At 42.4% G+C, this 27,186-nt stretch overlaps 1 protein-coding gene across 1 annotated transcript; it reads right to left on the bottom strand.

Moving 5' to 3' along the window:
• Nucleotides 1-209: 209 nt before the first annotated feature.
• On the bottom strand, nucleotides 210-27,186 carry rsad1 (radical S-adenosyl methionine domain containing 1). The gene is given in 12 exon segments (XM_088358169.1): nucleotides 210-300; nucleotides 691-794; nucleotides 872-926; nucleotides 1,055-1,202; nucleotides 1,262-1,308; nucleotides 1,310-1,323; nucleotides 2,069-2,158; nucleotides 2,222-2,476; nucleotides 3,291-3,328; nucleotides 3,331-3,488; nucleotides 5,112-5,242; nucleotides 26,835-27,186. Coding segments are annotated over 12 exon segments (1,296 nt in total). The 5' UTR covers nucleotides 27,000-27,186.

The raw sequence follows: 27,186 nt of genomic DNA, 5'->3' as shown, positions 1-27,186 counted from the left end.
TCATAAGAGGGCCAAGCACTCGATATTCAAATTGGATGCAGCCAGCAAATCTAAATCTGTACCTTACTCAAGGTTTGTCGCGTGCGTTTCTGCCAACACAACTGAGAATAATTTGGGTCTCAACTATTTTGCCATTGTCTCTAGCCAAATTGTGACATGGTTGAGTGAATCGGAGGCCACCTTGGCGAGTCGGCGGTCTCCGTCACCGGTCATCTTGGAGCTAGGCGGCAAATTCGCCTTTCCAGTTCCAGCAGCATGCTGTCCAGGAAAGGCAGACCGGCCTGCGAGCAGCGTAGTCCTCTAAAGTCAAAGTCAAAGTCAGCTTTATTGTCAATTTCTCCACATGCCAAAGACACACAAAGAAACCGAAATTTCGTTCCCCGCTATCCCACGGTGACAAGACACGGCCCACAATAGACAATCAAGTAACAAGTAAACAACAGCGTGCTGAATAAATAATGAATAAATAACACAACAAATAAATAAATAAGAGGAGCAAAAAAGGAGCAAGTGAGCGTACAGCAGACATTCCAGAAAATAGCGCAACAGTGCCGCACGCTACGCAGAAGGGGGTAGCAAGTTCAGGGTCCTAACAGCCTGGAGAAAGAAGCTAAAGGCCAGAAGAAAAACAAAAAGCCACACATGACGCCATTCTGGCACGGATACGAAAGCCTTCCGTAGAGCCATCACCCATCATCAAGGGTCAGCAGCCCGCGACGGAGGAATTCCCAGACGTCAGCGGAAGTTCCAAAGATGTCGCCGAGGGCCGACCGGGGACTGAACAGCTGCCAGTGCTGTTAAATGCCACGACATTCACCGTCACATCCCGTAAATTCCCTTTATCCAGTCATGTGGTCTTGGCGTCCATCACCTGATGTGTGATGCCTTGCGTCATTCTCAAACCCATCACCAACACCTCCTCCAGGCTGCCAAACAGAGACAATAGCGACTATGGTCCGGAGAGAACAGGCCCACGGCAGTGGCTGTCAAGAAATTGATGATCTAAAGGATGGGACGGGACAGGACACTGCCTCTGCGTCGGTGTTGTGCTCACAGTTCAAGACGTCCCAGCCGAATCCTCCTGCGTGTGCCGTGCCCACGTTGCCGGACCTCGCCGATCCATGCGTCGGGTTCCAATGTCTGGGTGCGGGCCTCCCGGCACGCGCCTCCCTCCACAAGAGGAATAAAGCGCCCGTGTGCTCCTGTCAGATGCAAGAATTGCGAGCGACTCCTCAGAGGCCGGCGTACGGCTTTGGCTTACCTGGACGGATGCCGATGTATTGTCTTCCCTTCCAGTAGCTCATGTTGATGACTTACTGCACTCTGGAGAAAAATGTGCAGGAAAAATATGGCTCAGTCTCAGTATGGCTTTCCCCAAATTGAATGGCGGACACAACCGAGCTGATAACAAAACAATATTTCAAACAAGTAAATTGTTCCACTCCCGCAAAATAAACATTTTAATGGGAGCAGAAGTCAGATTGGCTGGCTTCAGAATTGTGGGCTATTGTGGCTTTTCACGTGTCTTCTTCTTCTTTTAGATTGGAGTGTTTTGACGATTTATCTCGTTCAATAAACAGCTGAAAGTCCATCTGTTGCTGAGCACCCATACGCTTTACGCAGGAAGTGCTGCTTCCTTGATGGAAAATACTTTGGAAATGCTCACTCTGGACTCTGCTTCGAAGAGCAACGGTTGTCATGGTAACAACAGCTCGACTTGCCCCTGGCCCACTTGCATCAGACAGAGGAACCGCCTTGTTTCAGCAGACAAGAGACACGTCTTGTGACTTCTGATGTCTAGGGTATTTTTGCTGAACGCATGCCACAGAGCGGTGAAACATTTTCAATTGTGGAAAAAGACCAAACCATTCACACTCACCAGGCTGTTTTTATGCTCTTTCTGAAAAGCCCCAAGGTGATGCCAAACTCAGTCTCATAGAAAAGTAGTGCTTGGCTGCAGTTTGGCGGCATCTCGGTGCCAACACACTATGTTCAAGTGAAGGCTGGTGCAACTCTCACTGGCAGATTTTTTCTATTTGCGGGTTTTGTTTTTCTGCAGCCAACTCACGTTTCTGGCAAAGTCGGACACTTCATACTGCCTAAATCCATGCCGACCAAGGGTCCTCCTGGCGCTCTTGTAACCCTGAAAACTCTTCTCCTTTTTTGTTTCTGAAGAGCTGAATAAGAAAACCCTTGAACCCTTATTTACTGAAAGATGAACTGCCGTCTGTATCTGTTTGAAGAGCAGAGTGCCTCGCTCGGGCGTCAGCTGATAGAGGGAGACGTGATCGTCACAGGCCCGCAACAGCGCCAACAACTCCGCTCCCCACGACGCCGCGCTCTGTTCGGGTCGCCCGAACATGATGTCTACCGACACCTTCCCGGGGCTCAATTTGCGAGCTTCCTCGACAGTTAGCAGGGCCTGACGAGCGCTGTGGTCTCGGCCCAGCTTTTTCAAATGGTCGTCCTGGAGAGACTGGACAGAGAATTTTCAGATTAAGACCATGTGTATTTGATTTATTTTTGTAAAGCCAGTGAATCCCCCAAACATTATGGGGAATGATCCAGTTTGCTCAACTCAACTTGGCACCCAAAACACTCCAAGGTGGTGCCAAAGACCAACTTTTGTATTATCCGGGTATTTGGTGCTATCTTGTGGTGTCACAGAGAGAACAACAAAGGATAGGCTCATCAAAATCTATGACTACTGTCAGGTTTTTACTCAGCAAAAGGATCAGCAGACAAAAACCAGTGAGGCAGAATATTGAGTCTTTTCTCGCGAGGAGTGCATCCAGACTTACAGCAATCCAAAATACACTAAAGGTCTTTTGCACCCCCCGCTCTTTTTATTTAGGAATGCCCTACCCACAGTGTGAGACTAGCCCCTAAGGTGGGGGGAAAGCTTGGGCTTTGTCTCATGAGAGAAGGAAAGAGATTCTATGTGAAAAAAGAAGTTACAGACAAAACACCATGAGAAAAGAGTGAAAAGACAAAATGCTATGTGAAATAAGAAGTCACAGACATAAACAAAACGGTTTGAGCTATCAACAGCTTTCTTGGAGTCCCCGAGGCGTAGAAGGTCAGGAAGCTCCAGACAGCAACGTATGACTGGTGGACATCTGCAAAACGAAACAGCAAGCATACTGTGCAATAATTTTATTAATAAGTACTCATTAGGGAACGCATGATAACATATATATACAATTTACCTATCAACTACTGTAGGTTGTGAACTGCAAATAGGCGGGGAAACTCTTCATCAAGTATTGAAGCAACACCTTGAGACTTACCTGGACCCCTATCGAGAAACGGTTCACCCCAGCGTAGCCTTCAATTTCGTCCTCCCCTCCTGAGTGGGATTGACTTCAAGAGAGACTTCGGCCTGGTCCACCAGACTGGTCCACCTGGAGACTGCTTTCAAGATGTCAGAAACTGTGGAGGGGTGCGCCAGGCTTGGCGTTCCATCACCAAAGAAGACGGAGGTGACACTACAAGGACAAAGTCAAGTCAAGTCAAGTTTATTTGTATAGCCCTAGGGAGCAAAAACAAACTCCAACCGAATCGGCCACTACAGGCCATGTCATAGAAATGTGTCTTTAAATGTGTCTTAAATGTTTCTACTGAGGTAGCAGTTCTAATATCCATTGGTAGGGCATTCCAAAGCTCTGGAGCCTGAATAGGAAATGCTCTAGACCCTGCAGACATTTTCTTGGCCCTCTGTGTCACTAAAAGACTAGCGTTTTGCGAACGAAGGTTATGAGACGGAACATAAGGAACAACTAGGTCGACGAGATATGAAGGCGCTAAGCCATGCAATTGCAAAAAAAGGTTAATAGAAGAACCTTGAAGTCACATCTTAAATGGACCGGGAGCCAATGTAAGTTGGCTAATATTGGGGTAATGTGATCAAATTTTCTTGTGCGTGAGAGCAGCCTTGCAGCAGCATTTTGTACTAACTGTAGACTTTTGATGCTGGACTTAGGAAGATCAGAGAATAATGCGTTACAGTAGTCCAGGCGCGATGTGATAAACGCATGTATAATAGTTTCCGCATCACCGGTCGAGAGGATCGGAGGAATCTTAGCAATATTACGAAGGTGAAAAAACGCAACTCTGGTTAGTATATTCTTAATGTGCTTTTGAAAGGAGAGCGTTTGGTCAAATATTACCCCGAGATTAGCTACAGTATCGCTCTGAGTGATAGTACTGTTATCTATAGTTATAGTGGTTTCCTTGAATAAGTGTTGATAACGAGTTGGACCAATTATTAACATCTCAGTCTCATCTGGGTTAAGACCAAGGAAGTTGAGAGACATCCATTGCTTAATCTCCGTAATGCACGCCTCAAGATTACAACAGTCCCACGGATCTGTCATTGATAACGGCATATATAATTGGGTGTCATCCGCGTAACATTGAAACCTAATATTATATTTACGTATTATGTCTCCAAGCGGAATCATATAAATATTAAATAGAATTGGTCTGAGTACCGATCCCTGTGGAACATCACACTTAACATTACAGAGCTCAGAGGATGTATTGCCATGAACCACTCAGTGCGTCCTGTCTGATAGATAGGAATAGAACCAGCCTTGTGCTGACCCTGAAATACCAACACAACTTTTAAGACACGCTAATAAAATATCGAAGTCTACAGTGTTGAAGACAGCACTAAGATCGAGTAGTAACAATACCGATAAAGTGTTTGAATCCATAGCTATGAGGATATCATTAGTCACTTTAGTAAGTGCTGTCTCAGTGGAATGATTAGCTCTAAAACCAGACTGAAAAGATTCATATTGATTATTGGCGACCATGTAATCAATAAGTTGCTGCGCTACTACTTCTTCAAGAAGTTTTGCTATGAATGTGAGGTTTGAAACTGGCCTATAATTAGTGAGACAGTCCGGGTCAAGATTTGGTTGCTTAAGTAGCGGTTTAATGATAGCGGTTTTAAAGGCTGTTGGCACTATCCCAGAGGAGACAGACAGATTAATTATATTCAAGACGGACGGTCCTAGAATTTGAAATAATTCTTTAAATAGTTTGGCTGGAAGCCGGTGAAATGGGAGCATGCGAGTGTCGTGTAATGGGAGAAATGGCCTTACCAGGTCACCTGACTTACCTGTAGCAACATCACCTCCTGCTGAAGACACTGGGTCACTATGCGGCCATTATCACTTTTGGGAATGTACTTATTAAAGTTGCAGTAAGAGCACCGTTTGAGGCAGTAGGGCCACTGGAAGACAGACGAGGAATATGACTTCAGGACAAATGAACGCGTGAATGCAGAACGTGAGACCCTGTTGCTGCAAGCGTAGCAAGTCATAGTGCTCATGCCAAAGAAACAATAACCCTAAACATTACTACTTTGGTACCAACAGGAGGCATCTTGACCAAGGAATTCTTAAGTGAATTGAGGAATTATGAATTATAAATTATAAATTGTACAGGGTCCGGCAAAAATTATCTGACACATTTGTAGGTTTAATAAAATGCAAATACAGCTACATCGCGGTTCGTTTATCGCGGTTTCACTACATCGCAGATTTTTTCCCCAAATTAATGAAAAATTAAAATTCATAATAAAACTTCTAAATTGAGGAATTATATCACGAAAGTTGCCCACACGCCAGCAGAAGGCAGGGAGTGCCCACACAATTGCGTACACTGTTGGATTCTGTCCACAATTTAGGGAGCGCGTTATCTGCGCCTCACGGCAAAAGCCTTTGCCAATCACCTGTTATCCAATTTACTCACTGCGTGCTCGTTTGATTTCTTCAGATTTAGGAAAATGCAAAGACACTGAAGCAGAAATTAGACTTACACAGATTGGTTGAGTTCAATCACAATTCTTGTTCAAAAAGCTCTGTTTTCAGGAAAGTACAATACAGCGCTGGGCCCTTCAAGAGCGGAAAGTCTCCATTCAGAAAAGGCAAAGTCCAAGGTTGTTAGATCAGTTTTATATTCAGTAGCACATTGTGGGCCGGGATTGATGCAGCAATGTTGTGGAGTGAAAGCGGAATACAAAAATTAATAATTTCTGCTCTGTGTTCAGGAATGGTGGTTGTATAGAAGCGTGTGTTTGTGTGGAACTTGGTAAAAGTGATTTGTGGAAAAAATTAAAAATACAAAAACAGGTGAAGGCGTCGCTGATATAGCAGGACGGATGCCGAGCGACTCCAATAGCGTGACCTTAGAACATTATAGGGCTGTCTAAGGCGAGGGACATCTGGGATGTCCGAGTCGTGGTGAATTAAGAGAAAGGTGGTGAGGACTTTGTCTGATCAGCAAAGGGCGCTCACACCGCCGGAACTTGTGGGATGCCAGTGACTAGCATATGGGCACCTGAGTGGCCTCAATAGTAGACACTTAGGAACTTATACTGTTGCCTAAGGTCGGGGTCGATTGGATCGGCCAGGCCACCAATACGAGTCGGGGACTCGTGAAAAGAAAAAAAAAAAAAAAAAATGGCGAAGGCATCGCTGATATAGCAGAACGGATGCCTGGCGACCTCAATAGTGCGACCTTAGAGACTTATATTGTTGTCTAGGGCGAAGGGTAACTGGGTTAACCAGGTCGCTACATAATTGTTGAAGTGTGTCTATGATGATATTGTGTGGAAAGCAGGCTTGGCTGTCAGATGGGACAGCGGCGCAGCTGAAGAAGTGAGTGATTAGTTGTGGTGCTGTTCATGGGATGGAAGTGATGATTTGTGGTTCATGAAGAACAATAAGTTGATTTGTATAAAATTGTTGATTTTATTTTGATTTTGCATGAGAGTTGGAGTCAGAAAAATGGCTTAACAAGAATTTGATAAAGAATGTATATTTAATTAGCATGAAGGTTATATCCCATTGTGTGGTGGGGTTAAACTGTAACCATTTTTGTTTTCAAAAGGGTGCGGCTCTAAAGTTTGGGCCAAACGGTCAGATGGGCACAAATGCATATTTTGGACAGAGGTGGGGGGTTACATTGTGCGACGTGGTGCTGGCGAGGCTCTCCGCACTTCAGTTGCCCCCCCCCCCCCCCCCCCCCACCCTTGTTATCAGCTGGGAAGATTGTCATGTCTATGTTGTGGGCCTGTGTGTTTGCTTATGTGTATGTTTGTCTTTGTGTATCAGTTCGTTATAAAGGATGGAATTGCGTTAAATTGGTGCACGGAAACGGTGTGCTAGACAATGGTTTATCAGATTTGCGTTGTTAAATGTAAAAATTAGAAATGATAGAATAATCTGAGGGTTGTGGGCAGAAACTCGTCCAACAAGGAAAGTGCCCAGCCCTCATAACAATGTGAGAGTAAGAGAGAACATACATTGTAGAATTGGATAAAATTAAATTATGATTGCAGATTTTAAATTTAGGAGGAATTATTGATTGGTTATGCCATAAGACTATACAAGGACACATGTAAGGATAAGTCAAAGATTTGAATCACTTAGAGTTAAAAACAACAAATAAAAACGACATTGCAAGGGGGCACTTTTTATTAAAAGAACACCAAGTAAAGTATTAAGTAGGGGGCATTCGTGATTGGGATTAAATTAAGGATAAAATTAGGTCAATGATTAGAAATCAATGGTGCTCTACACAAAAAGGCTTAAATTTTTAATGGGGAAATATTTGGAGTACTGTGTTGGTCTACATAGGTCATGGGCCGAGTTTATTTGGTTTTGATTGTGGTTTGGGTTTATTTTGTTTATTGTTAGGTTTTCCTTGTGTTTATTGTTAAGGTGTTCCTCGTTATTCTCTTATCCTGTGCATTGCAAATGTCTTCTTTATGCAGATAGGTTAACAGGCTAGGAATTTAGTGAGGAGATAATTAATCAATTGATGGGGGTTAATAATTGTCCAAATCCTAGTTACATGTTTTGAGGGACCAGAGCAACGACATTATATTTAATTTGCAGGCCATTATTTCGTATGTGATGACAGTGTCTAGATAAGTAGACTGTTTTATCAAAAATGTGAGAGTGAAGGAGGAGGTTGGATTTGTAATCTGGCATTTGGGTGCCACTTTTAAGAGTCTGTGCAGGAGCATAGATTGTTTTTGTTTGTTTTTAAAGATATATTTAACGGTTTATCTCGGCGCAGTAAGGATATAGCAATTTTGAAAGACTTAAAATTAAACGCAAAATTACATTTAAATTCTGACACATGCCAGATAACATGAGGATGGCAAATAAATGAATAAATACTAGCTCAAATGTGGCATGAGTTTTAAATTGGGCGATAAGACATTCACTTTCAAGCACTATCATTTAGCGCTGCGGACAACAATAACTTATGAGATGGTAAACCAAGGAGGAGTGTCATAGTTGGAACACAGGTGCTGTATGACCTATAGATTGAACAATAACATTCACTGCATATACAACCATGTTGGTAGATTGTTAAATTACATTACAGTTTATTACAAAGGATTTCGGAACTTTATTTGATGATAAACACTGGAACGAGGATTTTAGCCGTGTTAATGGGTAGGGTGGATGGATTACTCAAAAAAAAATAAAAATAAAAAGCATTTGATAAGGGCGGCTTGATAGTAAGAGTGCGCAATGAGCAATGAGTGTGCGCAACTGATAGGATACAAAATGTTAACAGGAAGATTTGGGGTGTAAGGAACAAATACTACACATGAAGACTGATAACACGAAGATAGGTTTGTGAAATTTGTGTCCCAGTGTGTTCTGCCCTAGCGCATGGCACAAGTCCTGAACTGAGTCCTTGTACTCTACTGGCTGCCTCAAAATCAACAGAGGACTGTCCCTGGTCATGAGACACCTTTGACCTTTGGGAGAACAACAGGAACCATTATCATGCTTGAAGGGGGCAAGCACGGCTCTTCACAGGACAAGAACCATACAGTTGGTGGAATACACACAGTCGCAGATCAAAAAAAAAAAAAAATGGACTGAAAGAACAAAGACAAGATGGATGCATTTGAGAATGGCGGACGGTCCAGCCCTGAATCATCATCATGAGAATCTAAGAGGAGAGGCTGCTAAAGACTTGCACGAGTCACATGAAGTCAAACTGGACACATTGCTAAAGACTGCTGAAGCATTACAAAGTTGGTGGAGTATGGGACAAAAGGGATGGAAGTGTGTTTGGGTGCTGGGGCAGACATAACTGAGGAGTTTTGATAAAAGGGGTAATAATAAGGCTGCTTATTGACACTGAAACGGGGATAAAAAACAAAATACATAGATATGGTCAGTGAAGATGCACTGACAAATTATACGACAGCGTGATCAGAAACTTTGCAAAGTGGACATTGATCAATAGATATTAAATAATTTGAATCATAAATTTTTATATGTAACTTAGCATTTCGAAGACATAATTAATCTAACTGAAATAATGAAATTTTATAATTGGACCAGTGAAAATTTGGATTCCGGCAACAGAAGGCTGAATTGCTAAACTTAATTGACCTTTATCAAAACAACAGAATTTAATTACACATCAACTGCGACTGATTTATAGGATGCATATTTCAACTTGAAGGGGTGAGGGGCCATAAGAAAGTTGGAATTCTGGATAGTCAGCAAAATAGTAATACAGTAGGGCTTTAAATAACCAATACATTGACATGACCCTTGCGACAATTGATTTAAATGGCAATTTATGATAGGCATTTGGGGTTAGGATTAACAATCCATCCATCCATCCATTACTGGTGCGGCTTGTCCTTACGAGGGCCACGGATGATTAACAATAATAACTAGAATTATTAATTTCCGTAGAAATTGCGTGTGAAGGCGAAGAGGCTGAATAAAAATTCGGGGAAAGCTACAAGATTATGTTTAAATTTGGAGCGTGTTGAATTGGTCAGAAAATTTATAAAAATATAGAGAGAATTTTGTATAATTGGGCGTGAATTTTAAAGTTGAAAATTTGAAATTTGGGGAGTGGGAAGTTTTGGAATAGGTAGGCATAAGATGAACAGTTAAAAAAAATTGAAATGAGTTGAGTCAGTGGAAAAAAAGAAAAAGAAGAAAAAAGGAAAACTAGAAGAAATTAGAAGGGAAAAAATTAAACTTTGCAAAATTTTACCACAATGTTGGAAGTGAGGATGTGAAATTTGAATTTGAATCTAGGAGGTTAAAAGTGTAATGGAGTAAATCAGATGAATTATGTGGAAGTAGTTAAGATTAAAATAAAAGAAAGAGGAATGCAGAAGAAGTTGAATAATAATAAAGTCAAGGCAATTCAAATTGATATAGCCCACAAGTAAGTCTCAAAGGGCTTCAAATGTACAAAAATTGCCTATTTAAAATACAAGAACAATAAGTGTGAGGGCCACAATGATGATCATGATAGCAAAAATATTTCTAATTGGTTTTGATAGGTACAAAGGGGGAACATGGAAGAAGGTTTTCAAAATTTGTGATATAGCGTGACTCAATTATCAAGAGTAAGTATTTCTTTTTAATTCTAAGAATTGGCATTAACAAAAATGAGAACGATAATCCAAGGTTATAGTGTAAGTGGCAGGAGGAAGCTGTGTATATTTTTTAAACATTATTTTCAGTATCACTATTTCTTAGGAGGGTCAGTAATGCTTGTGAGGACATGAATGAAGGAACAAGGTAACAGTAAAAGGGAGTGCTCTAAAAATTTTGGGTTCTTTGCCAGAGGTAGTTATTTGGAGGGATGAATTTAAACTGAAAGCAAAATGGAACTGTTTAGTGGAAGAAATATGGGAAGGTGGAAATATTGAAGTTACAGCTCAACACAAAGTGTCAAATAGTCTAAGTGTGAGATGTGAGCAAACTAAATGGGGAGTTAAATCATGTTCCAGTATTATGCATATTGGCAAACGATGTGAGGACAGGAGCCCAGACAATTAGATATTAATTTTGGATTTAAAATAAAAAAGGGAAATTTTAATTGAGGAGAAAATTTTGCATAGGGAGGGTTCTTTTTACAATTTAATATTGTATGTTTTATGTGTGTGTTGTGGGATGACAGTTTGTCTGTAATGCTGTATGAATGTCAAGTCTGTACTTGGGATGGGGTTTGTGTATTGTGAATGGTTAACATGATTCAAGGTTGGGGTGATGTGATCACAGCAGAGGATAACATTCCTCTCACCTGAAAAATATAAAGATACTACAGATTTGAAAAAGCAAGATTGATCAGGGCTCATTTTGGACTAAATATGGGTTTAGGATTACTCTGGGGCACCATTGACAACAAAAGACTTCAATGGAGAAGGCCCATTTCAAGATTATGACCAGATGTGACTATACCAGCATTGACAATCAAGACTCTGAGCCAAGACAGTGTATGACAACAACTCTGGACTTACCTGACAGTGATACGAAATGTATGTGACGGAATTTGTGATGACTTGCTATGTTTTGATGTTTTACCTAATTGTATTGCAGCCTCTAACAGCAACCCAGGGAGCAGATTGTGCTTTATTTGTTAAACTTGCTTTACTTTGCAGGTTGTCAACTGCAGTCTTGGAGAATTTTGTGTCATGTCTGTGAACATGCATTAACAACTAACCCCTTACTTTTCATAATGAGTTTGTAAATGTGATCGGTTTCATGACAGGCTCGGCAGGCTCCAATTTTCTATTTCATGCGTTTGACATGCGCCCGTGTCTGGATTATTTTTATCATTATGAATTTTATTTTTTGGTATTATGGATGTTTATTGTTCGGAGAGCTGCATGCACAGCTACAGGTGGGTGGTGGCTTTTGTTCATACAGCCATGTGAGATGCTGCCAGTCGAGTTTCAGGGACTGAGAATTGGTGATTCCAGGCTAGGATGGCATCTGGAGGTACACCGAAGTCCAGCTGGCGATGGGTATGTCATTGTTATTTTTACTTTTTAACCATTGTGACACAATTTTTAGAATGTGTCAAAAGGGGCAGGTAGGAGAAAAAAAAAAAAAACAAAAAAAAAAAAAAACAAAGGGGGGAATTGTGAGATTTTAAGTGTTTTCAGATTTGATGTTTTTTAAGTCTTCAACATGCTGGACGGAGGCGAAGAAGCAGCTCGGCAGAAATGAAGTGAATGGGAGACAACATCATGAGATGGAGCCAAAGCCTGGTAACAAGTGTGAAGAGTTTCAAAATAGCTTATAATAAACTGTAGACCTTCACAAGATAGGATCAAATAGGTGGGAGAGTATTAAATGTAAAAAATTAGAACAATAACATACAGACTCCAAACAAATTGGGAACAGGTGGATTATGAACGTTAAAGTTTGAATAACACATTATTCACGTGATTCATTTGCAGGATAAACAATGGAAGGGATTGATAAACTGAACAAATTTAAGATGATTGCGGAAGTATTATGTCGGAAACAAACAGATTCGACAAGTTTTTTCTCTATAAAATGGTGCCGTTTGGGTTTGAAGTACATAGTCGCTTCAAAGGAGGAAAAGCATGATTTAAGATACGTGATTGATCAATGAGAAGGCTATCCCTTGTATCAGGGCGGTCAAACTCATTTGTTCACGGGCCGCAGTGTAGTCATAGCTTCTTTCGGAGGACCGGTATGACTGTCATACCCAAATAAATGTGTGAGCACCTCATATTATATAGAGTGAAAGCTACATAGCAAACTGACAAGTAACTTGCTTTCAAATCAGACAAATAAAAACTGGTCTAATATTTAAAAATAAAATATTATTAAAAGTGAAGACAATTTGCAATTCGAGTAATGACACATGAATAAAAAGCACAATTTGTCTTCGCGGGCCGCATAAAATCATGTGGCGGGCTGCATCTGGCCTCCAGGCCTTGAGTTTGACACCTGTGCCTTATACAAAGGTAAAGTAGGATTAGAATTTGATAAAACAGATATGGACATCTACATATTCCATTAGAGTTTAAATTGCTTGCAATACAATTACAAATTAGTTAACACCTGTGTGATTGATTGATTGATTGATTGATTGATTGATTGATTGATTGATTGATTGATTGATTGATTGAGTGGTTGATTGATTGATTGGTTGGTTGGTTTATTGATTGAGTGATTCATTGAGTGACTGACTCAAGGGCTGAGTGGCCGAATGGGCAATTTTTCGATGTCTGTCTGTCTATATGTATGTACTATATATGTATGTATGTATTTCGTTATTTGTTTTACGTATGTAATTCGTTATTTGTTTATGTATTTCTCTTTCACATTTTCTTTCTCATCTTCCACTTCTTTCGGCTGCTCCTGTTAGGGGCCGCGACTGCAAAGCGATCGTTTCCATATCTTTCTGTACCACCAACCATCTGCATGTCCTATCTTTGTCTCTGCCACACTCTCCATTATTTTGGCCAGTAGATTTCCAAGCCTCGCTTCTAACATTCTTTCCGATAACTTCATGCTTTGCTTAATCAACATAACAACACCTCTGTAGCTACTACAGTTTTGCGCATCGCCGTGGTCTGAATTAAGAAATAGAAGTCAACACCTTTCCGGGGAACTTCTCGCTTTTTAAAAATCTCCCCTGCCATCTCTCCTTGATAGTTCCATGCTGTCACTGGAATGTCGTCTAGGCCAATTGCCTTTCCACTCTCCATCTTTTACAAATGTCTGGGTATGAATTTTATCTATATTCATTTTTCTCACTCATTGGCGGCCCCACAGAGGGACTTGTAGCGGCTCCACAGAGGGACGTGGTGTGCCAACAGAGGGACCCAGGTGGCATCAACGATTTTGGTGACCTCAGTAAAACTGAGGTCAACAGAGGGAGTGAAGGAATGAGGTCGAAATACAAAAAGTCCTGCCTCGCTACAAAAACAGATATGCTCAAACCTCATTGAATAAAGTACATAAGCAGACAAGTATATTCACATATTAAATAAATAAAAGAAACATTTGAAGCATATAAGCATATATATATACCTACACACCAAATCAATAAAGAAGACATAACTAGACATTTTTGATAAGTGGTGATGAGAAAGGTTTTTATAACTTTATGATCTGATATATATATTTCTGAGGACTTTGAAATAACAAATGACTTTTGATATATTGCCTAAATACCTTAATGACCCTTAAGGAACTGTGGAATGCATGCCTGATGTTTTTTCTCTGAATCATGGACACGGCCAGAGTCGTCTTGACCGTTCAGTACTTGATTGTATCTTATGTTTTGACTAATGCTAGACGCCAGTTTTTGATTACTACTGAACGCTCTGCACAGAGGGAAATAGTTTGCCTAACAAAGCAAAGATACGGTTGAATGCGGTACGACAGTGTATGTCCAAGATTGGAGAAGAATGTTCACAGGAAGGTCACGTGGAGATAAAACCAGTGGGTGCCAGAAGGAGCCACCCGAGAACTCGGCCAAAGATGATCGCCAAGGCCGAGAGACGGGATGGAAGACAACAGCCCCCTCCACACACACACACACACCAACAGCCCCCCACCAACACACCGAATCGCCCATAACCAGCACCACTCCCATGGAAGCAGACTCTCCTTCGAACTTGCCCCACCCCGAAGACTCATCGCCCATCAATCCCAGCCCACAATGTGCTACTGAATATAAAACTGATCTAACAACCTTAGACTTTGCCTTTTCTGAATGGAAACTTTCCGCTCTTGAAGGGCCCAGCGCTGTATTGTACTTTCCTGAAAACAGAGCTTTTTGAACAAGAATTGTGATTGAACTCAACCAATCTGTGTAAGTCTAATTTCTGCTTCAGTGTCTTTGCATTTTGCTGAATCTGAAGAAATCAAACGAGCACGCAGTGAGTAAATTGGATAACAGGTGATTGGCAAAGGCTTTTGCCGTGAGGCGCAGATAACGCGCTCCCTAAATTGTGGACAGAATCCAACAACACTTGTACCTTTTTATAAAAAAAATGTTATAATAAGAGTTCTAAAAACATATTTACAGTGTTGTACCTTGTTATAGAAAATTATTTATATTAATAAAAGAGTTCTAAAAACATTTACAGTATGTACACTTGTTATAAATTGTTATAATAATAAAACCATATTTATACCACAACCTTCCAGTCTCAGGGCGGACACTCTACCACTAGGCCATTGAGCTGGGTGTTTTCGTAAAATTACTTTCTGTGCAATGTAAAATGTGCCTTTTTGTAAAAACAGTTGAGATGATCACAAAAAAGGGGTTTAAGTATTTTGAGCCACCTCTGCATTACCGAGAAAAGGACAGAGGCCCCAACGGGTAAAAAAGAACAAAGGAACGAAAAAAAACAAACACACGCATGCACACGCACACAGTCTATAATTTTGAGCTCATTGAGCTATGCAGCTTTGTATCATGTGACTCGAAGGAAGAGTGCGTTGGAAACAAAGACTTCTTTTTGGCTCTTAGCTACTTTATTTGGAACTATGTACACATGCACATTTTTGGTCATTCACACACATTCACACCGTCATTCACAAACAAACATTCACACGGTCATATGTGGGTATCGAACTCATGGTGTCAGCACACAAGAAAAGCAAGTGTACTGAAGGAATGGGGTTGAAATACAAAAAGTCCTGCCTAGCTACAAAAACAGATATGCTCAAACCTCATTGAATAAAGTACATAAGCAGACAAGCATATTCACATATTAAATAAATAAAAGAAACATTTTAAGCATATAATTATACCTACACACCAAATCAATAAAGAAGACATAACTAGACATTTTTGATAAGTGCTAATGAGAAAGGTTTTTATAACTTTATGATCTGATATATATATTTCTGAGCACTTTGAAATAACAAATGTTTTTTGATATATTGCCTGAATAGCTTAATGACCCTTAAGGAACTGTTTAATGCATGCCTGATGATTTTCTAAATACGGACATTGCCAAAGTCGTCTAAAAATGATCAGCACTTGATTGTATCTTATGTTTTGACTAATGCTAGACGCCAGTTTTTGATTACTACTGAACGTTCTGGACAGAGGGAAATATTTTGCCTAACAAAGAAAAGATATGGTTGAAAGCATGATTAAACTAAGAATATGATGACATAAGCAAGTACATGGAAATCAAAAGAACAAACTTTGCATAGTCAGGGAACAGTAATAGATTAATGATGTCACAGCCAAAAGCTCACATAATTTCGTACAAAATGACAAAAGTGAAAGAATGATGAAAGAATTAGGTGAGACAGTGTACGTGCAAGAATGGAGGAGAATGTTTACAGGAAGGTCACTTGGAGATAAAACCAGCAGGTGCCAGAGGGAGACAGCCCAGCCAAAGATGATCGTCAAGGCTGAAAGACGGAAAGGAAAAGCCCCCACTCATCGAATCGCCCATAATTAGCACCCAAACCCACGGAACCAGCTCTCACTGAACCAGCACCCACTCCCATGGAATCAGACTCTCCTGCGAACTTGCCCCGCCCCAAAGACTCATCACCCATCAAACTCGGCCCGCACTGGCATGTGCAACTGAATATAAGCTGACCAAAAAACGTTGAATGTTGCCTTTTCTGAATGGAGACTTTCCGCTCTTGAAGGGCCCAGCGCTGTATTGTACTTTCCTGAAAACAGAGCTGTCTGAACAAGAATTGTGATTGAACTCAACCAACGTGTAAGTCTAATTTGTGCTTCAGTGTCTTAGCATTTTCCTAAATCTGAAGAAATCAAACGAGCACGCAGTGAGTAAATTGGATAACAGGTGATTGGCAATGGCTTTTGCCGTGAGGCGCAGATAACTCTGATGGGGTTGTCGACCTGTGAGGAGGAAAGTTCAGGCGGCAGTAAATTTGCATTTGACACCTTTGTCAGTCTAAGCGTTCTGATCATGTAATCTGCTAAGGACTGTTCTTCATCTGCCTTTTGTAACTCTTGTAGTCAATTTTATTGCCCTTTTTGAAATGGTGTTAAAATAGTGTTTGCAGGAAGAGTTTCAGCTCTTCCTAATGATTCCTCCGAACCAAAGACCATTTATGACAGGGGCTATCCCACTTATTGCCTCCTGTTTGAAAGGAGACTCTCTGGTCTTGGTCGGATTTGGGCTGGGGGAATGGAATGATCAGTCAAACAAATGTTGATTAGCCAGGGAAGCGCATAAGCGCGTGCCCTTCCAAACACATACACCACTTCCTCATAGCTTTTTTAGTCATTTTTCAAAAATCTTCCAATTATTTACAGCAAAACTTTGAAAAGCTTGAGAAAATTTTAACTTAATGGTATGACGCCACATGTATTAGAGAATCCATATGTCTTAAAGTGTTGTATTTTTACTATCTTTCACTATCTGTCCTACTCCCTCCCTCCTTCTGAGGCTTGGCAACGCCCAAGCCTCACACCTTGACAAACTTTTTGGGAGAATGTGTTCTTTCCTACATATGATTCTATCATCATTTAATTTGACTTTTCTTTTTCCAAAACGCTTCTCAATTTCCCAGTTCACACATCTCCTGCATGTATTACTGGTTCTCCAGTTTTTTCTCTAGTTAATTGTCAATCCAAAAGCAACTTTTTTTTTTCCTCTTAACATTCAACTTACTCAAAATCACTCTTTCTTCAAAGTCGCTCTACCAACCTTCCATAGCAGTCACCAACAACTTCAACCATTCAACCTGTATTTTCCTTTCATTCAGGCAATCATTCATCAATGCTCATTTGCATCTCACACACAGTCTCCAAAAACATTGGTCCCAATTCATCCAAGCTCACCACACAACATACATATACCATTTTCAACTCAACGTTCCTGATAGAACAATCCACCAATCCAAAAAAAAAAAAAACTCAACACAAAAAAAAATTGCTGGCAAATTATTCAGAATTTTTCTTTGTTTTTAAAGTTAAAGAACTCAATTGCTCAGACTTAGCTCGCATATAGAAGTTTGTATAATCTTATATCACAACCAATCAATTATTCCTATTAAATGTAGCATTGCAATATCTTAAATTCACAATTTTGCTTCTTCCAATTCCTGCATGTTCTGTCATTTTTTTTTTTTTTTTTCGAATTTCCCATGAGGGCTTGACACTTAACATGCACTACTGTGGATCAGTTTTTGCTCGCAAACAGATTTCTCTCTTTTTCTCATATTTTTATCTTTCCAAATTGTTTCTGTTCTGCAGTGCAAATTGGATAGACCACAGTCTAGCAGATTTCTTTATACTAAAACTTTAGCCAATGTTCATCAGTTTAACATATACGCACACACATGCACAGCTCTCGCACGCGAAAGGTAGTTCCCAGCACCAATGATTCATCACAGGCTGGCCATTTCCTGTGGTCGATCATGAGCTGATCCCTCCCATGCACACGAGGACAGCACATTCTAATTTCTTATTTATCTTTTAGAAGCAAGTTGTATTTATTTACCACTTGATTTGCAAATTTTAACTTTAGTGTACACACACAATTTGATCTCTGGTCATTTGTCATTGGGCATACAAACAGCATTCAAGATTCAAGAGATTCAAGAGTTTTTTATTCGCCATGTTTGAGCGTGCCAAACAAGGAATTTGACTTCGGTAAATCACAGCCTCCGTTCAACATTTAGGTGACTAACAACAACACTCAGGACATGTGAAGAACGAAAGATATTCTCAAACACCCCCTGATCTTAAACTGATCTTAAACTCCCAAGAGGGCAAAGAAAAACTCAAAACTCCAGCTAGGGGAAATGAGAAACCTTGAGAAGAGACCACAGATGGAAGGGTCCCTCTTCTAGGATGACCAGGCTGCAATGGATGCAGAGAGGACACATAGTACAAACAGTGTAGACAAAAAAGGTGTGGAAAGCGGGATGTTATTGCACAGTAATGACTCTGAGACTCTAAGAGTGGTGTGAGTTCATCAGAGTGACAGCCTGGGGGAAGAAGCTGTCTCTGTGTCTGCTGGTTTTAGTGTACAGAGCTCTATAACGGCGTCCGGAGGGGAGTAGTTCAAACAGGCTGCAACCTGGGTGCGAAGGGTCTGTTGAGATGTTACTTGCACGTTTCCTGGTCCTGGACAGGTACAAGTCTTGGATAGATGGGAGGTTGATTCCAATTATCTTTTCTGCAGTCCTTATTGTCCGTTGCAGTCTGTGCTTGTCTGCATCACTGTCCAAACCAGACAGTGATGGAGGTGCAGAGGACAGACTGGATGATGGCAGTGTAGAAGGTCTTCAGCAGCTCCCGCGGCAGGTTGGTCGGGTTGTGTTGTCAGATGTGATGCTCCCCAGGCTCACACGCTGTCTCCTGTTGGTCAGGAAGCTGGTGATCCACTGACAGGTGGAGGCAGGCACCGCGAGCTGGATGAGCTTCTGTTGGAGGATGTCAGGAGCGATGGTGTTGAACGCCGAGCTGAAGTCCACAAACAGGATCCTGGCGTACTTTCCTGGGGTGTCCAGGTGTTGCAGGATGTAGTGCAGTCCCATGTTGACCGCATCATCCACCGACCTGTTTGCCCGGTAGGCAAACTGGAGGGGGTCCAGCAGGGGGCCCGTGACATCCTTCAGGTGGTTCAGCACTAACCTCTCGAAAGATTTCATGACCACAGATGTCAGTGCAACAGGTCTATAGTCATTCAGACCTGTGATGGCGGGCTTCTTGGCCACTGGAACGATGGTGGAGCTCTTGAAGCACGAGGGCACCTCACACAGCTCCAGGGAACGGTTGAAGATCCGTGCAAAGGTGGGTGCCAGCTGCTCAGCGCAGACTTTCAAGCAGGAAGGTGACACGCCGTCTGGGCCCGGTGCCTTCCTGATCTTTTGTCTCCGGAACATCTGGCGCACTTCCTCCTCGCGAATCTGGAGTGCGGGCGCGGCCTCTGCAAGAGAGAGAGTCAGTGACCACGGTGATGGAGGTGTGGACAGAGCAGTTGTGGGGGGAGGTGAGTATGTGGATTGTGCTGCAGGAGGTCCCGTTGAGTGGGAGGACCGATCAAACCTGCAGTAGAACCTGTTTAGCTGGTTAGCGAGCCTTGGGCTCTCCACAGTTCGTTTCTTGAACCCCGTGATGCTCTGCAGGCCTTTCCACACTGTTGAGGGATCAGGAATGGCAGAGAGGTGTCTCTCCAGGCTCTCCCCGTAACACCTCCTGGCTTTCCTGACCTCTTGGTTTAGTGCAGGGGTCACCAACCTTTCTTAAACCGAGAGCTACTTCCTGGGTACTGATTAATGCAAAAGGGCTACCAGTTTGACATACACTTCTGAAATAGCCAATTTTCTCAATTCGGCTTTCACTGTGTTATTATTGTCATTTGCAGTTAACATGTAAGTGTGATTTTAACAAGAATAGCAGAAATACAGTCAAACCTTGGTTTTTGACCACAATCCGTTTCAGAAGGCGGTTCGAGAAGCGAATCGGTCGAATTCCGAATCTATTTTTCCCATTACAAATAATGGAAACATTTTTAATCCGTTTCAAGACAAAAAACCCGCGTCTTTTTTAAGCATTTTTTCATTTGCGCATATTTGTCTGATCGCTCAAATGCAGCGCACCGCCGAACGCGCAACCGTAGCGCGTCGCCCACCGCGCAACTGCACCGCGACGATCGCATTATTGTGACAGAGCCGTCGCTGAAATTTAGAAAATATTTTTAAAGTCCTGATGTACGTAGTTTCCAAAATTGAAGTGGACCTAAGTGCGCAGGGAGCTTAATTTTGTCCGATCGCGCAGCTGCAGCGCAACACCGAACGCGCAACAGTAGCGCATCGCCGACCGCGCAACTGCACCGCGCTGGTCGCATTATTGTGACAGAGCCGTGGCTAGAATTTAGAAAATATTTTTAAAGTCCTGATGTACTTTCCAAAATTTAAGTGGACCTCAGTGCGCAGGGAGCTTAATTTGGTCCAATCGCGCAACCACAGCGCGCCGGGTGCTCACTGTCGCATTGCTTTAAGAGCGTCTTTGTGTTTTAGGATGGCTTTACTGCTCTCACTTGCTTTCTTTGGAGGCATGATTAGGGGTTAATACAATCCTAAAAGTAACGAAAATACAATAACAACGGAGTCAGTCGGCATCCGGGCGGCGCGGTCGGGTTTTCTCGGTTCCTCCCGGCTCATCTCGCGAGGTTCGACCTCCGAATTTTGTTGGACAACCGAAGCCAAAAAATCTCGAATTTTTTTGTTCGAATTCCGATTTGTTCAAGAACCAGGACATTCGAAAACTGAGGTTCGACTGTAAAATAAATAGATGCAGCTCACTGACAAGTGCCGCTATTTGAGCTAATTTTGGAATAGTCCTGCGGGCGACTCATGCGGTCCTCACGGGCGACCTGGTGCCCGCGGGCACCGTGTTGGTGACCCCTGGTTTAGTGTGTTTCTGGTCTGCTTGAACAGGTCCCGGTCGCCGCTCCTCTAGGCCTCCTCCTTGACTTTGCGCAGCCTCCTAAGGTTCGGTGTAAACCAAGGTTTGTCGTTGTTGTACGTGCAGAAGGTCTTAGTCTGCACACACAGATCCTCACAAAAACTGATGTGACAGTGTCAGTGAGTTCATGCAAGTCTGAATTTGCAGTTTCAAAAACTCTCCAATCGGTGCAGTCAAAGCAGGCTTGGAGGTCCTGCCTTGACTCCACTGTCCACTTCCTGACAGTCCTCACCACAGGCTTAGAAGTTTTTAGTTTCTGTCTGTAGGCAGGGATCAGATGAACTAGACAGTGGTCCGAGAGTCCTAAAGCTGCACGAGCCACAGAGTGGTATGCATCCTTAATTGCGGTGTAGCAGTGGTCCAGTGTCTGTGCCCCTCTGGTGGGACACGTTATGTGCCGTCTGTATCTGGGGAGTTCGTGTGCGAGGTTCGCCCTGTTAAGATCACCCAGATCAATGATTAGTGAATTTGGTAGAAGTTTCTCCATGTCTGTCACCTGGTCAGCCAGCATCTGCGTGGCTTCACTCACACGTGCGTGTGGTGGGATGTAAACAGCCGCCATGACGATCGAGGAGAACTCCCGTGGTGAATAGAACGGCCGGCAGTTTATGAAAAGTGTTTCTAGGAGAGGGCTGCAAAACTCTTTCAACACCATGACATCGGTACACCAACGTTCATTAATGTAGAAACAGAGACCACCTCCCTTTGATTTTCCGGAGAGCTCCGCGCTGCGATCTGCACGCGTTAGCCGAAACCCAGCTAACTCCATGGCGTGGTGGGGGGTTCGTTCGCTAAGCCACGTTTCAACAAAACACAGCGCGGCGGATCTGCTGAAGTCCGTGTTCCTTGAAGTGAGGAGCAGCAGTTCGTCCATCTTGTTCGCCAGGGAGCGGACATTCACCAAATGAATTGACGGTAGGGCAGAACGGAACCCTCTCTGCCTCAGCTTTACGAGGGCTCCGGCTCGTTTTCTGCGTCGCCGTCGTCGCGCTAGCTTGTATAGCACCGCCGCTCCGGCTAAAATCTCAGACAAACAGTCTGAATCAGAGAGAACAGGAGAGAAAATGCCAGAAGAAGACTGACCGATGTTTAACAGTGCTTCTCTAGTAAAAGTGATCCTTCCAGCAGAAGACACAGAAAACATACAAAATAAGACAAAGAAACAGAGAGCGACTCACCGTGGCAGCCATCCGCGGCGCCATCAGATCAGATCAGAAGTATTGTCATACTTCTTGTATGGACAGGAGCTCTAATAATTTTATTACTGTTTTACAAGCCTCGGTATCACACAAAAACTCTACTTCACTTCCTCCAATGTTTAAGGTAACATATGGTTTTTCTTTTAATGCATTCAAAATGTCCCATGCTGCATGGATATCCACTATCTCTTCCTCTGTGGGAGCACAGGAGATCAAAGGGGGGAATCTGGTAATGCTGAATATTTGGCTTTTCCTCTGCCCCTTCCTCCACCCTTTGAATGGTATTGTTTTGCAAAACGACACCCTCGTGCAAAGTGTCCTCGTCTCCCACAGTTCCAACAGTTGTCTGAATCTGATGGGGGTTTTGATTTGAATGGTGGCTTGCGACATTGTTGGTATCTAACTCTTCCTCTGCCCCGCTGGGACCCTTGGAAGAAGACTTGTATCTTCATCTAGGTCATCATCATCATCACCTAGATGAAATACATCAGGACTTTTGCCTTTTTTTTTCTTCCACTTTTTCAGCATGTCTGGCCCATTGCAAAATTGTTGTCACACATGCAATATCCACTTCTATCCACTACATTCTAGCACAATTCAAGTCTCTCTTTTTCTTTCTTTTCCAGTCCTACCTTCCTAGCTACACTGTCCTCCAAAACTTCAACCACTATCTTCCACACTTCAACTTTCAACTTCCCTTCTACACCATACTTTTTCTTCCACTTTGGCATGTATTGCATACAATTAAGAAATCTACTCGCCATGTACTTCTCTTCTCCTTCAAGAGCTAGAGATTTACCATTTTTATTTCCCATCTTAATTTTAGTAGTTTTAGCTTTTACAATTTCTTTTTCTTAAAAATATTATTATTATTATTATTTATTCATTTCTTTGAGGATCCTCAATGCAGGTTTAAATTGACCTTTCAACAAATTACTAGCCTGTGTTATTGCCGTGGATCAAAGCTAGAACTGCTATTTAGTCAATTTATCCTACCAGTCACACACTCAACCACACAAATTCAAGCGCTTTTTAGGCCTATCCAGGGATGGGTGTAAAACCCTCCCAAACAGCTTGGAAAAACGGACAAAAGAATCTACGCCCTTCTTCAATTAAGAAAAAGAAGCTCTGTTTTTTCTTAGCCTGTTCCTTCCACTGGGACTTGAACCCAAGCTGTTCTTTGGCTGGAAAAACATACAAAGAAAAATCTACGCCCTTCTTTGATTAACAAAAAAGAAGCTCTGTGTTTCTTAAAACGTTCCTTCCACTGGGACTCTCACCCAAGCCAGATCCCTCAGCTCGGAAAAACAGACAAAGAAGAATCTATGCACTTCTCCGATGAATGAAAAAGAAGCTCTGCTTTTCTTAGCCTGTTTCTTCCACTGGGACTTGAACCCAAGCTGTTCTTGTGCACCTCTACGTTTTACGCGTATCTTTAGCGCTTTAACTTACTTGTCCCCTGGTTCGTTGCACCACCGGATCCCGTCAATCTACTTCTGTCAGACGAAGGCAGACCAAAGATGCTGGCCCAGTGAAGAATTTTCTTCCCAGGTCTTTCTTTACCAGTTCCTCCTAATGGACACTGGCCCGTCGACGGTGTATAGCCTGTCTTCCTTTGCCGGTCAGATGGTGGGTATGAGGTTCCCGGGTTTTGGCACCAAAATGTTAGAGTTTTGCACACTCAAACTTATTTTGCAAGAACCAAACAGGAGACAAGTAAGTACTTTTAAGCACCTGCAGGTGGAGAGTCCATTCGTCGCTGTGTGGGGAGTGATGATCGAATGAAGTCTGACTCAGGTCTCTTGCAGGAGCATTTTATTGGGAGAAACAGAGTGAGGGTTGAGAGTGGGGGTCAGAGTAGTCAGGATGGGGCCGAAGCCCCTGGCCTGCTGATCAAAGCACGATGTTGTGTAAACAAAACAGATAACACGCTCCCTAAATTGTGGACAAAATCCAACAGTACCCCTACACCAGGGATCCCCAAACTACGCACACGGCCCGCCTCCACATTAGACCCGGCCCCCTGAACAATACCAGAGATGAGAAAAAAAAAATGCTACTACGACCTCACTTTGCCCCAGCACGTTTTTACCCTTATGACCACCCATACCCTAGTCATAGAACGTGAACACGACCCCCCCAAAATGAAATAATGGCAAAAAGGTTGTAAGAGAAAAATTGATTCAGAATGCAGGGTATTCAACCCGCAGTGGAAACACCATTGTTTTTTTTGTTCAATTCAAAGAGAAGGCTGCTTGTCTCGTCTGTCAAGAAACGGTGGCAATATTCAAAGAATACAACCTGCGCCGACATTATGAATCCCGTCATGAAGACAAGTGCGCTAGCTTGCAAGGCCAAATGCAAGCAGAAAAAAAATCTCAAAGCTAAAAACTGGACTGTTAGCTTAGCAGACTACATTTGTACAGCAAACTCAGCTGAACCAAGCATCAGTTCAGGCCAGCTTCCATGTTGCTCAGCTGATAGCAAGCTGCGGTAAACCTTTCACTGAAGGAGAGTTTGTCAAGAAATGCTGTCCCGAGAAGAAAGATGTCTTTAATGCTGTGAGTCTGTCGGGAAGTACAATTACCAGACGCATTGAAGAAATTGGGGGTAAAGTGTATGCCCAGCTGCAATAGAAGACTAAAGATTTTGACTTTTTTTCATTAGCACTGGATAAGAGCACGGACGTGTAGGACACCACGGAGGTTCTTATTTTTATTCGTGGAGATACCGCAAACTTTGAGATGTGCGAGGAGCCCTACAAAGCCTGAAAGGCACTACGACTGGGGAGGATATTTTCGATAAAGTATGTCAAACCGTGCAACAGTTGGATCTGGACTGGGCAAAGCAGTGCCATCACGACTGACGGGGCCCCTAGTATGGTGGGCGAGTCTCGGGGTTTAATAGGACGTGTGAACCGGGAGATGGAAGAACGGGGATGAACATACAGTACATAGGTAATTACATAGGTAAGTTATTCTGAGTATGAACAAAAATAATCATAATAAAATCTATTGGGATAAAATTCATCTCCACAACCATACTGGTATCGAAATGTATTGTGCTGTGTAGGTGCTGTATCACTTAGATCGGTTTCTTAGCCTGTTTGCTTTCTCGTTTTCAGAGGGAAGTTGATGAGAGAGAACCTACAGTGGTATCTACTGGGCTAGCCTATGGAACCTACAAAACTGGATTATAAGGAAAGAACACAAGAACTTTGAGAGACATTTGAGATTCTGCTCTGACAAGTGAAGTTGAACTTTTACCTAGGATTGTGCACGGCACAGTATAACTTTCTTTCTGTGAAGAACTCAGAGAGGGTTATTTGATTTTTATCAATTTCATAAATAGTATTATTAGCCTATATATTTTCTGCTTAATTTTATTCTGTGACGAACCCAGAGAAGGTTATTTGATCTCAGAAAGGGTTATTAATATTTGGATATGTGTGGTGCGCTGGAATGTTAGCATGTTTTCTGGAAAACAATAAATGATTACATTTAAGGACCCCTGCTGTTAGAGTTTTGCACACTCAAACTTATTTTGCAAGAACCAAACAGGAGACAAGTAAGTCCTTTTAAGCACCTGCAGGTGGAGAGTCCATTCGTCGCTGTGTGGGCAGCGATGATCGAATGAAGTCTGACTCAGGCCTCTTGCAGGAGCATTTTATTGAGAGAAACAGAGTGGGGGTTGAGAGTGGGGGTCAGAGTAGACAGGATGGGGCCGAAGCCCCTGGCCTGCTGATAAAAGCACTTTCACGATGTTGTGTAAACAAAACAACTTTGATTGCTTCCTCTGCAGCTAGTCAATCAGTTCAAAAGATCTTATCACTTTGTTCTACTACTTTTGTTAAGACAGGACAAGCGAGTTTAATTATTACAGGTTACATTCTAATATAAGCATAGGATCAAACTAATCTATCAACCCTAACACCTGCGATTGTCACACTTTTTCTGTCAGAAGCTGACTCTGGCCCCCCCATCAGAGAAGGGAAAAGTTATGTGGCCCTCACTGGAAAAAGTTTGGGGACCCCTGCCCTACACCATCAGCGACTCCCCACATGCACTCGTTGCTTCATCGGTTAGGATGGAGAGAGAAATAAACAATAACCGCTCAACATATCACATTTCAGGTGGGCGTGACCTTAACACCATAAATGAAGCTTACTCAATTTGTATTAGGTCCACTTGCGCCCCCCTCATGTCAAACAAATCACCTGAACATCAGTATTATATCAGTCTCAGCATCTGAGTACACAAATACAATTCGGCTTAGTACACAAATGCAATTAGGCTTAATCTTAACAGAGCTTTTACTCGTTTGAATTGTGGATATTTCAATGCCACATCAATTATTGCATCTTACATGTATGTAGAGGGACGCCTCATTCGTCAGACTCTCGTGTTGAGCCGATTCCCACGCGTCCTGAGGCTCTGTTGACAATTGTCTGCCGATAGCAAGCCCAGAGAAGCAGCGTTGACGGGCGCCTGCTGCCAGCACACGTCCCGCCGCCCTCAACGTGTGCTTCATTTGCGTTTGTGCTTTAACCGGCCTAGTTGACAACGCAATTTACTGTCACAAAGTAGACCATGTTTCAGAGGAAAATGTGGCTCGAAAAGGTAAAACGTCCCAAAAAAATAGTAGATTCACATTAATAGCGCTCGAGAAAGGCCAAGAGCACCAACAAAAAGAAGCCGTTTATGAACACGGACGATAC

Source organism: Syngnathus floridae, chromosome 17 (assembly GCF_059516105.1).
Source record: "Syngnathus floridae isolate MCC-2025c chromosome 17, RoL_Sflo_1.0, whole genome shotgun sequence".
NCBI lineage: Eukaryota > Metazoa > Chordata > Actinopteri > Syngnathiformes > Syngnathidae > Syngnathus > Syngnathus floridae.
This window is presented reverse-complemented; position numbering and strand designations above follow the sequence as displayed.